The sequence below is a fragment of the Vidua macroura genome, chromosome Z (genome assembly GCF_024509145.1).
Source record: "Vidua macroura isolate BioBank_ID:100142 chromosome Z, ASM2450914v1, whole genome shotgun sequence".
NCBI lineage: Eukaryota > Metazoa > Chordata > Aves > Passeriformes > Viduidae > Vidua > Vidua macroura.
In genome coordinates, this window is record NC_071611.1 from 28,854,800 (window position 1) to 28,869,116 (window position 14,317).

The window sequence follows — 14,317 nt, forward strand, 5'->3', positions numbered from 1 at the left end:
AACAGAAAAGCAGCAAAAGTGATGATGTAACACTGCTGCACTTAGTTCTGTACAGAGGAAAAATAAAGACAAAACAATGCAATAATAAAATATGAACACAAATTCCCAAATGCTGGGCAGCTGTGCAGAGTTAGGAGCAGCAGAACAGTAAAGAGGTGTGTACTTTAATATATGCTGCTCCTATAGTAATGAATGATTACATGTGTTTTGCAGAAAGAATTTAAATGTCACATTACAGGCTACTGCCCATGGAAGCCAGCAGTCAGGCTATGCCATCCACCACCACACCACACTTACCGATCCAACAGCGGAGCAGAGGATCCAGACACAGCCTGAGATGAGATACTCAGCCATACATATCTCCTCTGTCCCCAGACCAAACTGCATTTCCTCATGCAAAACCCTCCACCAGCATATGCCGTTAAGGGTGCACTGAGCTGGTCCCAAAAAACACCAAAACTGCCAGCCTCTGAGTACAGCAGAGATGTGCCTTAATTTACAGCAGTGAAAGCAAGAAAAAATGCTAACACAACAGTTTCATGCTGAATTTTTATTTCAATGTTATGCAACTGCATAAATATAAATAACTGTGTTCAATATATAACAATTATGACATCCATAAGGAGTTTCTCAGAGAAAATAAGACTGCAAACACTTTATTGCACAGACCCTAACGATTTTTTTTTAACTTTTACAGTTTTTTTGTAAGCTGAGAAATCTACTGCAGGAAGTCTACAAAAGAACACATCAGATCTATAGTCACATTAAGACTGACCAAGAAGAACACAGGCAGAAGGATCTCTAACAGCTCACTTATAAGGTAAACACCAACAAACAGTTACTACATAAACACAAGCTTATGCACTGTTACACTTCCAAAATGCAAAGAACTTATTTGTCAGAAGTGATAATACAAAATACTCATAAAGGTATCCTGTAAACAAAAGCTAGATGGGTTTTAAAAGAAACAAGAGGATAGCTGAAAAAATGCAGAGACTGTAAACTAGGAAGTATCTCCCAGACAGAAATGTTATTTTGAAGTGCATTAGCATTCATTTGTATTAACTGCCAAAGCACAGATGAACTGTAAATGTCGAGACCATTTTATTTTTAAGACTTCTCAAAAACGATTATCCACTGCTTACTAGCTCCTTTCTGAATGCATCAAAGGCAGTATTAATGTTCTAGTGCCACATGTAAAATCAGGAGTTTTTTGTGATACTGGATTTTCCTTACAGATTTGCTGTAATCCAACTGAACAAATCAGTACAATAAAGTTTTCAGCAGAGGGAAATTAATTCTGCACATTGTCTGTTTTCACACAATTCTCCAAGTCAAGATTACACTGTGCTTTTACAAAAAATTTTCTAGCTTTTGAGACAGAAAGACAAACCATAAGCATTGGTGAAAAAGGTAGGGGCCTAGCTCTACTGTGGTTACAGATAACAGAAATAAGCAAAATGACCATTCTATTGATCCCCAATTATTAAAACCCATGCGCCTGCAAGGGTATTTCATAGTGCTTCTGTACGTGTTTCAAATTTTACCTTTCATCCCTCAAAACAAGCTAAATACTCCACACAAAAATGATCAAAGTCTACACGTTCCACTGTATACAAAATTTAAATAAGGCTTAGCAAAAGTAAAAAGACAGTAACATTCTAGCACCAAATAGCTCCAACAAGTTCCTTTGTTAAAAAATGCTTCTTTTTTTGTAATTACAGTATTGAGTTTTTTTTTTTTGCATACAAATAAAAAGATTATGCTATGAAATGTATGGAGCTACTCAATGCATTTCAAAATGAATATGAAACCTAGGATTACTTGCTAAAAACAGCAAGTTAGGTCTGTAACATAAGGCCCCAGATATGTATTAAAATGTGTCAAATAGCCTAAACTTTTCTGAGGATATGATACTGAAGTGTATTTTTCCTTTATACCTTACTTGTCATAAAATAGAAAATAGCTACCAGCTATATGACACTAACCAAACAGACCTATATGCCATAATAAGTATTCTCTAAATGTATTAAGAACAGGGATGAACATACTAGTACAACCAGTCATGTGCTTGTACTTGAGCCTTACACTGTAAGAGCCTGAATTTAAAAAAGCTCAAGGAACTCAAGAGGATTGCAGCAAAAAACTAAGCACATGGCATGTGCTTCAGAATTTCAGCCTTGTCTGGGGTGAAAATCACACAATACACTCCCAACAGACAAGACAGGAACCATCATTTCACCAGAGAACACAACTCTTGCTGGGATGCCCTGATAATTAAGTGGTCTTCCCATAGTTTTAAGGACATCTACTCTACTCAGACTTTGTGCAGCAGGGAGATGCAGCTACTTGTGTTAGTTCTGGTGAAGCAGTCAGCCAAATACAGTACTATCAAAATCAGATTATTAAAAATACATGTGAAAACTCACAATAGGTCACCATATTATTTTGTACTAGTATTTTTTTAGCCTCTATCTAGGATTTTTAGTTAGTAAAAATGTGGCCTGTTTTTTATTTTTTTCCCAGTCAGATCAATGCTTGTGCATGTCCATGCCAGCTCTATATTTTAGTAATTTGGTTTCATATTCGAGTATGGCAAATACGTGGCAAAGCAACTATCTTAAAAAGGGAAAGAGTAAACAACGCAACCAGCAGCAAAGTATATATGCTACATTCAAACCCCAAACACATTGCTAAGTATTTACAGAAGAAGTATTTTCAACAGCTCTAGGCTGTAAAGGTATTTTTGTACAAATACTATGTGGTAACAGTTTTACCGGTTACAATTGGAAAGGCATTTTGAAAAAAAGTCCTCTCTTTACATATCCCCTTGTATTGTTTCTTCAGTGACATGAAAGCTTTGCCGCACAAAGACACGACACAGTGCTGGTTTAAAGGCAGTACAACATATTGAAATTGTATCAGCTAGTGTTGAATACACACTTGCCAGGTCTTAGAGTTAACATGTTTTTTTGTGAGCACTGCTCCGTGAAACTTCCTTTCCTCGACGCTGCCGAGCCGAGTCTTTGTCATCTGAAAGTGCGTTAGGGCGGTCAAGTGTGGCTGCCGACCTGGGTAAATCTTTACCTACATTCTGTTTTCTTGAAGTAGACTGCTGAGTCAGAACAGCATCTTTTCCCTTTACATCCACAGTGTTAACGAAAAGAGCCTTTTCTTGATTTCCAGGTTTCCCCCCAAGGTTTGAAGCAGGGTGGTGGGCTTCTGCTACAACAGTGGCACTGTGCAAGGCCATCAGTGAAACACTCTTAGTCATTTCTGCCTTACTGCTCCCTGTGGAAGAGGTGCTTTTCTTACTTAGTTCCTTGCAAGTTGCAGGAAGCTCTGACGAGCCTGGTTTAACCTTTGCTGAAGATGCCTCACTTTTGGCTGAAACAGATACTTCCTGTCTACATTCAGAGAAACCGGATGAACAAGTCAGTGGCTTTCCCGGTGTTGCAGCCACACGACAAGAACTTTGCCCACTGGCAGCCGGCAGATGTTTTATTGCAGTCTGCTTGTTTGCATCCTCTGGCTGTTTCTGATTAACTTGTCCCTTCCCTTTTATATCTTGAAAGATTTTGCTACTCATGGTTGCTTTTTCTGCTCCTTTCCCTCTGACATCACAGGTTGTGAGACAAAGGGTAGGTTCCACTGTCCCACTATCAAGCTGAACGTAAAGTGCGTCAGTGCATATTTTTACTTCAGGTCTTTTGTCTGCAGTGATCAGCTCATTACAAGGACTTCTCTCTGCCTCTTTGTTCAGTGAGAGACTGTCTTTCACAGTGGAAAACTTTGGAGCAGTGGTTTGTTTTTCACTCAAACGAAGTTGCTTTTGATCAGCAGATTCCCCCAGGCCTGCTGCTTCTTGCCTCTGCATCTGCTTAGAACTCTCTGGGCCTGCTGGAAGTGGGCCCACAGCAAACGATTTGGGTTTGGTGTCAGGGGCTGTACTGCTCATTTGGAGGGTGGTGACTGAGCCGTGGTCCAAACCCACAGACCTTTCAGCCTGCACATGTTCAATGTTCATTCTTCTTGAAGAGCCTGGAACAGGAGAAAGGTGATCTAGAACATTTTTACTGGCATGCTTTCCATCCTTTCGGGAGCTGGTAGACAACTGAGTAACAATTTCTTTTTCTTTAATGGCTGGAGCACATGGTTTTTGTGACAATGTCTGTTTATCCAAGGACTTAGACTTGGAGGAGCTTGTATCAGAGGCTGGCCAGGATTTATTACTGCTGCTTTCCACACAGGTGGCAGCAGGCTTCACATGTTCTTGAACGCTTACATGAACTTCTATAGTGCTGTGTCTGCTTACTGCCTCTTTCACAGCAGGGGAGCCTGAAGTGTTAAGCTGCTGCCGAGGAACTTGGCAGGACTGCTCTCTCTCACTAGTTTGAAACCTTATATCTGTAAGTGATTTCTGATCTGTCTTTCCCATGTCTTTAGCACTGTCCTTCTGCACAGAGGAAACTGGTGCAGACTTCTCAGTTTTATGATCACCATCTCTTGAGGGTTGCACGGACCATTTGGATGGAAGACTATCACTCTTTGCCTCTGTAATAACTTTCTTAGACTCCGCTTTCTGCTTTGTTATTTCCCTTTCCACAAAACTTTTAGAAACACCGCTGTCATCTTTGCCTAGCTGTTTCAATGATTCTCTGCCATCCTTAGGTTGTGCCTTGGGGCCAGCTGACTGCATTTTTCCTTGCATCTCAAGTGGAATGGCAAAATCAGCACAATTTTTTTCACTGCTCTTGGAGCAGGTTGTTATCAGGACGTCTGAAACAGAAACCTTCAGAGATGACTCCCTGATCACTTCCACCTTTGCAGGGATAGGCTCACAACCTCTCTGGGATACTGGCTGTTTGACAGGAAACTCTTTCTGTATTTGTTTCTCTTTTCCTGCAGCTTTTTCAGAAGTGTTTTGGCCAGCAAAAGGTTTGGAATATGTTTGAGTAGTTTTAAAACTCTGACTTTGAGTAACACAAGACTTTACCTCCACTGAATGGTCCTTTTGTTTTGAAGGGGAGGTATCTTTCTTCTGAACAGCTTCAACAATGGAAATACCGCCTTTACTGGCCGGACTAGAAACCTTTTTTTCCGTCATGGCGTCTGGAGCCACAGAGATGAGTGGTGGATTTGGAGAACTCTTGCCTACTTGTTGAACCGGAGGCTCTGCTATGTTGACTTTGCTAGATTTTGGGTAGCTCAACGACTGCTCTTTCTGAGAGACCATTTCTGCCTTCCCACCACTCCCTTGTGGCACTGGGGGCTTAAGAGATGCCCCATCACTGCTGGTGCTCTGTCCTTCTGGCAGCACACACAAAGGCAGTTCAGTCTTTGAAGCCTGTGGCCCAGAAAGTAATGCAATGTCTAGTGTGCCTTCTATTGGCTTCAGACAGGAAACAGACCTCCCATCAAGCTTATATTCTGAAGGACTTTTTCTGACAGGAGCTTCAGAGGAAATAAGGGCTGATTTTTCCACGCTCATGTCTGCTCGGCCACTCAAGGTCTTGAGAGGAACCAAAGAAACTGAGTTCATCTGAGTAGCATGTCCACTGCCAATAAATGCTCTACCTTCTGCAACTGCAGTGGAGTCCTGCTGTATGTTTACAGGTCTGCCTGTACTAAGTTGAAGGCATTCATGAACATTAGATGTCATCTTAGGTTTTAGCACTGGACAGACACTGTCATCTTTTTCTTCAATAGACATTTTCTTTTTGAGATAATCAATATTTGCAACTTTACCATCTAATCTTTCGAATTTGACAAATTCTTTTGTTGGTACAATTTTATCTGTGTTTTCTCCCTTTCCATTTAGTATCTTATCAGAGGACTGAGGTAGCACATCTTGCAGGGTACATGAAGGGGAAATTCTTTTTAAGTCATAAGAAATATGACTGAGTTCATTAGAGGGAGGCCCATGACACAATGTCTGTCCATCTAAAGCAACACCATCATTTGATCTCAAGTTTGCATTCTTTTGAAGGGTGTCTTTGAGTATGCCACCAGCTGACTGGGTCTCTAGAGTAACAATTTTCGTTTCAAACTGGTTTGATCTTTCTAATACCTTCTGGAATGCTTTTTTGTCTCTTTCTTCCAGTCTTAAGGTATTGGGATTTTCTGGTTCGCTGCTAGGTTCATGTATAGCAGCATTTGCTTTTTCAGCAAAATCTTGCTTTTTCATAACTACCTTGACCTTCAGCTTCTCTCTGTCTAGCTCATCAATGGATTCTTGTCTACCCAATTTTCGGGAGATGGGTCGTTTCAAGCAGCCCTGCTCTGCAGGCCTGACTCGTGTGAGCGATGGCACATCACATACATTCTCCTCCAAGCTCTGAAGAGTTATATCTCTTTGAGACAATTCTCTATTCACTTCTTCCTGGGTCACTTCCAGACTGTGTTTTCGTGAACATAAGTGTTTTTTATCACTCCCATAAGAGGGTGCAAGTTTCTCTTCAGACTGGACTCTCTTCAACAATGGAGATCTTGGTGGCTCTGCACTCTTTGGCCTGACAATATGCCTCACAATAGTTGGAGGCGAGTGCATTTTACTAGGAAAAGACTGAGCTATTTTTGTATTTCCAATTGAATGTCCCAGCAATGGTGATGGAGATCGCTGAGGAGATGTTGGCTGGGGTGTTGGAGAAGGTGTCCGTGCGAGAGGAGAAAGGGGAATGCTGCCAGCTGATTTGCGCCTTCCTGATCTGTATCTTTGCCCACCAAGCTTTGGACCCAAGCCATGAAGAGTGCTGGGTCTTATGTGCCCTGAACCAGCTGGAGAATTGGGAGCACTGGAACTAGGGGAGCTACTCTGGGAAGAGTTAGTACCTACAAAAAGAACAAAAAAACAAGCAAACAACATAAGATTAGCAAGATTTTTCTATCTTGTCTAAATGTTCAGTGAGAAATAGAACAAAAGCCCAATGCTGTCTCCCATTACAGAGTTCCAAAATCTGGCAGGTTTTAAGTGGAAAAGGTTTTAGGCTGCAAAACCTGCATCATTCAAATTACATTTGCTGTTTCTCTCTCTCTTCCATCATCCCCTTTAAGTTATCTCTTGCTTTTACTTAAATAGAATAACTAATGCTTTCTGACACTTCAAAGCAATGATCAAGGCTTTTCAGATAATTTACCTTTGCCAAGAGATTGTACAATAGCAGTCAATTCTAGTACACGCTACAATTGTGACAGAAGTTAAAGAAGTAAAAAGGGGCAGGCTTTTAGGAGTCAGAGAGATGTATATTTTAGCACTTGGCTAATCTTTTCAGCAATAAATCTGCATTCATGAGTGCTGTCCTAGTTCCATTATGTAGCAACTTTTATATCAGTTTCAGTCTTTTATCAGGTAGCCTCTCCTAGGCAAAATTCTGTCTTTTGCTACAAATTGGGACTTTTTATTATTCAACTTTCAGCCACTGGACTGAGCTTTAAACACTAGGACAAAGTTAAGAGAAAATTGCTGTTTAGGTGTTTCTGTATCATAAAAACACCTTTTGTTTTGCATCAGGAATCTGTTTCCATTTTCCAGACAGAAAACAGTTTTTCTATGATTATGTTTGTCAGAGCTGACTGCTCTTAGGAGAGTATATCAGATCTGTGGGGGCTCACAAAGTGTACAGCATCCCTCCAGTCCTTTTCCTCTGCTCTCCACTGCTTCACACTCACCTGATGGAAAATCAGGAGTGGAACGGTAGCTCGGGGTAGGAGATCTAGGAGATAAGCTGTGGGTTGGAGACCCAGGCAAGCTCTCCCCTGAAGAAAGTGATCGGTTCAGGCAGGAAAAGCTTCTGCTTGTATGAAGAAGAGGTGAGGGTTGCTTTGCCAGCTTTTTAAAGAGAGATCTTCTCCTTGTGTGAGAAAAACATAGCATTAATCATAAGTTAAGCTGCACAAAAGATACTATTACCACAGGCAAAATTCTTGTAAGCTGACACTATGAGAATAGTAAATCTATCTTTACATGAAAGCAAACCACATTGTAGACTGGGAAGTTTAGTAAACATCCTGATTCGCTAACAGGTGGGATAGACACTGTAACTAATTTTATTCATACTAAAATTCACTTATTATATTTCAGAACATCTATCTCCTTATGAGTATAAATTTTTATTTTCTTAATTTAGCAACCTATCAAAACTGAAGAAATTTTATAAATATGTTGCTAGTACAAAGTACTAGCAACATATTTATAAAATACACAGTACTATATATAAAAATATATATATATTTTTGTATATATATATATTTTTATATATATATATATATATATATATATATATTTATATATATATATATATTTATATATATATATATATATATGTATATATATATATTTTTGTATAATATATATATATATTTGTATATAAAATACAAAGTACTAGCAACATATTTATAAAATACACATGAACGTATCATATTAAAAACGCTGATAAGCACTAGCACTAAAAAGTTCATTTAAGCAAGTATAAAATGATACATAGTTAAGCCAAATTAAGATGCAACCTCAGTTGTTCACTATTTTCAGAGGTTATTTTACCAGATCTAGTTTAGGCAAACAAGATTTGGAAGGACACATAATGTCAGAAAAGAAGGTAGAAATACAGAAGATGAGAGAAAACTGTATTAACTTCATAATTTAAATTTATTGTTATGTACAGACACACACACACAAACAAAGAAATGCCTTCACTGTGAAAGCAACAGATTATTCACCTCTCTAAACTCTCCTTCTTCTTGGTCTTCTTACTGCGCCTAACCATTCGGCTCCTGTAGCTGTTTCGCCTGGCAGGTCCTGTCTTGATGGAAGTGTTTTCAAAAGGAGTTGTCATTACTGAGACTTTGTTGCCACTCTGACAAAATGAAAGAAGATATTTAAGAGTGAGTAATACGAGTAATACAAAACGACTTTGCCTTAAACTGAATCAATGCCATACATGCAAATGCAATGAGAATCAACTCCAGAATAAGAGGAGCTTTTGTAGGAAACCCTATGCAGACATTGCCAGGCATAGCTAGCAAATGAGGATTGGGAAGTTCTCAAACGCTGCTGTATTTCCTAACTTCCTCCTTCAAGCTCCAAGACAAGGAGTAATTCCAATAATTGTAGCTAGACAGGAGGACACCAAGGATTAAGCAAGACTGAAAATTTCAAGATATAAGCTTCTGCAGAAAAACCTGATTTTCTCCCAAAGAACAGCTGTAATTGCACAGTGGTCCACTCACATCTCAAGACACCAACTGTTACAATGATGTAACAGAGGAGAAAAATGAATCTTCATTGTCAATCCCAAAACATATTTTTATCTTGTTCAAAACGGTTAACAAGTATAATTAACCTAAGCTTTTTAGCACTGATTACACAAAGAGATGACTCAAAAAATTAAAGGTATTTCCTGCTGATTTTATGTTTTAAAAATCTGTAGCTCCTGCTCAGCACTGTATACCCCTACAGTGAACTTCCTTTCAAAGAAATTGCAATAGCCCAAATTAATTTATGATATAGCCCAACTAATTAAGTGATGGATAAACAATGATCTCTTGTTTTGTGTTTACGTTTTTAAGTAGTGAGCAGGGTTGTCATGCTTCTTTTTCTGTATCTGACCTGGACAATGAGTGCATAGCTGACTGCCTTAAGTCACAGAATTTTCTATTACGTATTTCTTTCAAAATTTGAAAACTTGGAAGCTCCTCCTGGTTTCAGAGAAATAAAGACTGAAGAAAAAGTGTGTTTTTAATCTTTCTTTAGCGTTGCATCCTGCGTTTTGGGTTCAGATTTTGGGTTCTGGTCTTTGTCAGCTTACCGGTTCCATGTATCCTCGTGTGTCCCCCGTGTCTTCCCCCCCCACCACGGAAGTTAGCCCCAGGCTGCTGGCCATTGGGTCTTCTCCCATGCCATTCCTGTGACCACTCCCCCGTCCAGTCCCCAGCAGTTCCATGCTCGTCACCTCATTCTTGCGGTCCCACTGGCCCTGAACCCCCGTGTCCGCCGCCGTCGTGTGCCCATTGGCCATTGTGGCACTGTCACAGCCACGGTGTCTGTGTTCATTGGGCGGAGAGCTCCCGTCCTCCCCTGTCCCACCCCTATATCCCTCTGCGGCACCCCAGCCTCGGGGCCAGATTCGTCCAAGCAAGGCTGGGAACAGTCACGGCTTCTCCATTGCGGCTCCTGTGACCAATAAAGGCCCAGCCGCCATGCGGATGGGTTTGGACGAATTCCTGCCTCTTCATTTCCTTCCCTCATGCCACCGACGAAGCGCAGCCAACCCACCCCAGAGCGCAGCCGCAGAAGCGCCCGGAAGTAGCAGCAGCACCGACCCTGACGAGGAGCCGAGGTGCCAAGCCATGTTCTCGGGAGCCAATCGGGGCGAGAAAGGTGACGCACAGCAGTACTTTAGCTTTTTATAGTTTCCCATCACCTCAACTGCTTTCCAGTGCTTTTTTTGGACTTCTTTTATAACTGACTACTTACTTTGAGCTCTGCACATAACACCATAAATTGTTAATAATATAGGAAGCAAATATACAGCTGTCTAAAGTAATTCTGACCTACATTAGCCTACACTGAAAGATTACATGAAAAATGAGATATGATGAGCTACAGAGAAAAATAAAAGTTGGTGTTTTTTTTGTTTGGTGGTTTATTTGTTTCCATGGAAAAACTGTGCTTTTCTAATAGGACAGACTTCAGAAAACTCCACAAGAGAAAAATGTGACAGATTATTCATGAAAGTCCAGCTGCAGGATGAGAATTTCATTAATCGAAGAAGCTCTGTCAGACATGCTTGGCTATACTTGAGACAAAAACCTTTTGGGGCCTAATATGAAAGGCATCCTCCTGTATAGCAGGCAAACAAATATTTAATATTCTTTGTTTTTACTTTTCCTCACTGATTTCACTTTTAAAGAAGAAAAATGAGAAGTTTCATCATTGTCAAAAGGCTGAATTATCTGAGGGAGATGCAGGCATTAGATAACATGCTTGAAAAGGTCAATTTTTTTGAGAGACAGAGACATCTCTTTGTGTCATTGCCTCAAATTTACTTCAGCTACCTCTGCAGCAGTGCCAGTCTATGGCAGAGAAACTAAAATCACAGAACAATATATGAAAGTCATTGGCCCTTCTCCTGATCTGTGGCAATAGCAGCTTAGAGTTTGTACTTCTAAGAACAATAAAATCTAGTAACTAATCTCAAGAAAACAAACATAACCCCACCATTGTTGGTGAAAACAGCAATTGCTTTAGTATCGCAGCTGTACAAGAGTTACCTTTAACAACAATTCAATGACTTCTGTATGAACAAGACCATGCACTGGCTCTCCATTGATATGAGTAATCAGGTCTCCAGCTTTTAAACCTGCTTGGTAAGCTGCACTTCCTTCTTCCACATTCTGAAAAGACAGAGGGAGAGAATATACACAAAATGAACCCCAAACCAGCTGGCAATGAAGAAACTTATATAAAGGAAGAAGAATAATACATTCGGCTCTTTCACCATCCCCTACTTACTCCAACTTTATACGAGTATTCCCTCCTTACTCAAACTTTATATGGGGCCCAGAATGGTTTCAAAGGTCACTGAAACACTGCTGGTTGCTATGGGTATTAAGTGAGCTCTGTAGAACAGGGAGTTTTCATGCATGGTAAGAAGGGATGGTTCACTACCCACTGCAAAATTTCAGAACTAAGTGAAGATTTTTAGCATCTGAAAATGAGAAACACTATGAAATTAAGGTAATGGTCACATGCAATACTCTCATCACAACAAAAATTAACTCCATCATATGGTTAAAGATTGTTTCTATTTGGTTCAAATTTACCAGGCTTCCCATTAGAGGAGTTGGTGCAGCACAGAAGTGACAATGGACCAAAACAAACTGAATTGAAAAATATTTTGAAGGTTGTTTAAATAATTTATTCTATTTTTAAATGGGTATTTTAAGTCATGCAGACACTACTGAAGACTACAATGCAAACAGAGCTAAACAACAAACTTATGATACTTAAAAAAACCCCCAAGGTTTAGCTTGTACTGCAATGTACCATTTTCCCCCTTCCTTTCACTGGTGTGACGTTACACTAGTGGCAAGAAATAATTTTTTAAAATTTATTCCATTATCCACCAAATGTAGCCAGTTCTCCAGATTCAATGTTCTTGATGGATTAACAGGTCTAAGGGGTGAACAATAGGAATAAAAAAACGAATAATACACTGCATCAGCACTGCTACTTCAAAATCTACAATACCTATTTAAAACTAAGCAGTGTAAAAAAACTTGAAGTCTTTTGGTAAATTTGCGATAATTTTTTAGGGTAGTTGAACTAATTATGTACATATAGTATTTATGTACGTGTAATTTATACCATATATAAAATGACAATTTGTTACTAACATAAATTATAAAATAAATGCATATCTATGTACCTAAATATATAATTATTTTAAAGTTAAGGAGGCTGACAACCAAAGAATTGCTTTAGCCTCTCTCCCACGGTGTAGTGAAGAGAGGATGAAAAATACATTATTTATTCAAGACAGTCAATCTTTTTCCTGCACCATACAAACCTCAAAAGTCTTCACAATTCCAAACAATCTGCACATTTCTACACCAGAGAAAATCGGTGCTTGAGATTAGCTTACCTGTGTCTTGTAAAATAGTTCCATTTACTAAACTCCACCTATTTTTCAACAATTTCTCTTTACAACCTCCTACAACTGCAGATCCTGATCCAAATCAAAAAGGGTCTGCACCAAGCCTTTGGTTTTCTAAGACCTAGTACTCCGAACTCAAGACACTATTTTTCAAAACTGACAAACTTGCCACAAGTGAACTTGCAGAAGTTCAACACCACGTGTAGATAATGCTTCTGCCAAAGATGGCTTGTTGTCTTCCCTACAGGCAACACTGCTCTTGTACACAGGCAGAATTTCATTCTAAGAAAAACTGCTTGGCATATCATTGTAACTTACACAGTAATTGTCAACAAAGAGATACAACGGGTACAAAAAAGTGAATCCATCGTTACAAGATTCTGTGGCCACGTATCAGCAAGAAAACATGTATTATCTTACCCAAACAATGTGGTGCACAGTGTAGATATCGCTGTCACCCACGTAAACCCTGATTGCTCGGATGGTAAAGCCATACTTTTTCCCTGAACTATGAATTACAATTGGCTGATGAGGACTTGCAGCAGCAATTGATGAATCACGGCTGGGAGATGAATCTCGGGATGATGAAAGGTCAGATGATAGGGAATGAGGAGACATAGGACTTCCCAAAGGAGAAACACCAAACACATCTGGAAAAAAAAAATCTACCTATTACACTCTGAGTACACACAGATTTTGTTCGGCTTAATGATATTTTTGTATTAAAATACATCATTGTCTTTGTCTAAACAACCGCTCCTCTTCCTCCTCGCCTGGTGTGCATATTAGTGAATGAGAAGTTCAACAACCAGATATTAGAACCTTATTATTTTCCCAGGAGTGTAAACTCTATTGTTTAATGCAAGGGTTAATTTGTTAGACATAGATGGCTTCCTTTTGCACAGGAAACACACTCATTGCTAACTTTGCAAGAACTATTCTCAGTCGTTTCCTAGCAAACACTAATGAGAAGAAAATGAGAGTAGGGTAGCAAATATTATTATGAATACACCCAAAATCACTCCCTAAGTAATCCAGCAATGCTTAACAAATTGCTAGCTGTTTTCTTGATTTCAGTTATATACGAAAATAGATAAAGACTACTCCCATTAAACCACAATATCTACTGGGTACCTAGGGCAGTAACTCAATGTTTGTAAGAAGGCTCCATTGCTACATTCTGCTACATCATGTAAAGACTGCAAGAGTTTCTCACAATAATACCAGTTCCAACTTTGCTTTATTTTATTGTTTTGAATGCACTATGTGCTTACGCTTGTGCAAATGTGAATACAATTGCAGCAGTTTGGACTTCAGTACTGTACAACAAGAAAGCAAAGTACCAATCCTTCATATGAAAACACTCAATATTATTGTTATACGTCCACTAACAGCATTATTTCTGGCTCCAAATTTTGAGCACTTGATCTAAGTTAAGATCATCACATCTAAGTTAAGATCAAGTGACTTAGACTCAAGAGTAGTACAAGTAGGAGGCTACATGCTATTTCTATTTTTGTGACACTGCTCTCCTGTTTATCAGCTTTTTTTATAGGGGATGAGGCAGAACTAGTCACGTGCTGCTTTAACAAACATCTGTTTTTGTGAGCTAGTTAAAACTTAATCTACAACCCTACTGTCAGATGGACCAAGGACTGAAGTTG

General features: G+C 39.4%; 1 protein-coding gene across 1 annotated transcript in view; it reads right to left on the reverse strand.

Annotated features, from left to right (window-relative positions):
- Positions 1 to 535: 535 nt before the first annotated feature.
- Positions 536 to 14,317, reverse strand: part of MAST4 (microtubule associated serine/threonine kinase family member 4) — a 292,007-nt gene continuing 278,225 nt past the window's right edge. The window contains exons 26-30 of the mRNA XM_054002715.1: positions 13,074 to 13,303; positions 11,269 to 11,391; positions 8,716 to 8,852; positions 7,669 to 7,850; positions 536 to 6,831 (exon numbers count right to left, since the gene is read on the reverse strand). Coding sequence (XP_053858690.1) covers positions 2,960 to 6,831; positions 7,669 to 7,850; positions 8,716 to 8,852; positions 11,269 to 11,391; positions 13,074 to 13,303 — 4,544 coding nt within the window. The 3' untranslated portion in view covers positions 536 to 2,959. The remainder of the gene's footprint in view (positions 6,832 to 7,668; positions 7,851 to 8,715; positions 8,853 to 11,268; positions 11,392 to 13,073; positions 13,304 to 14,317) is intronic.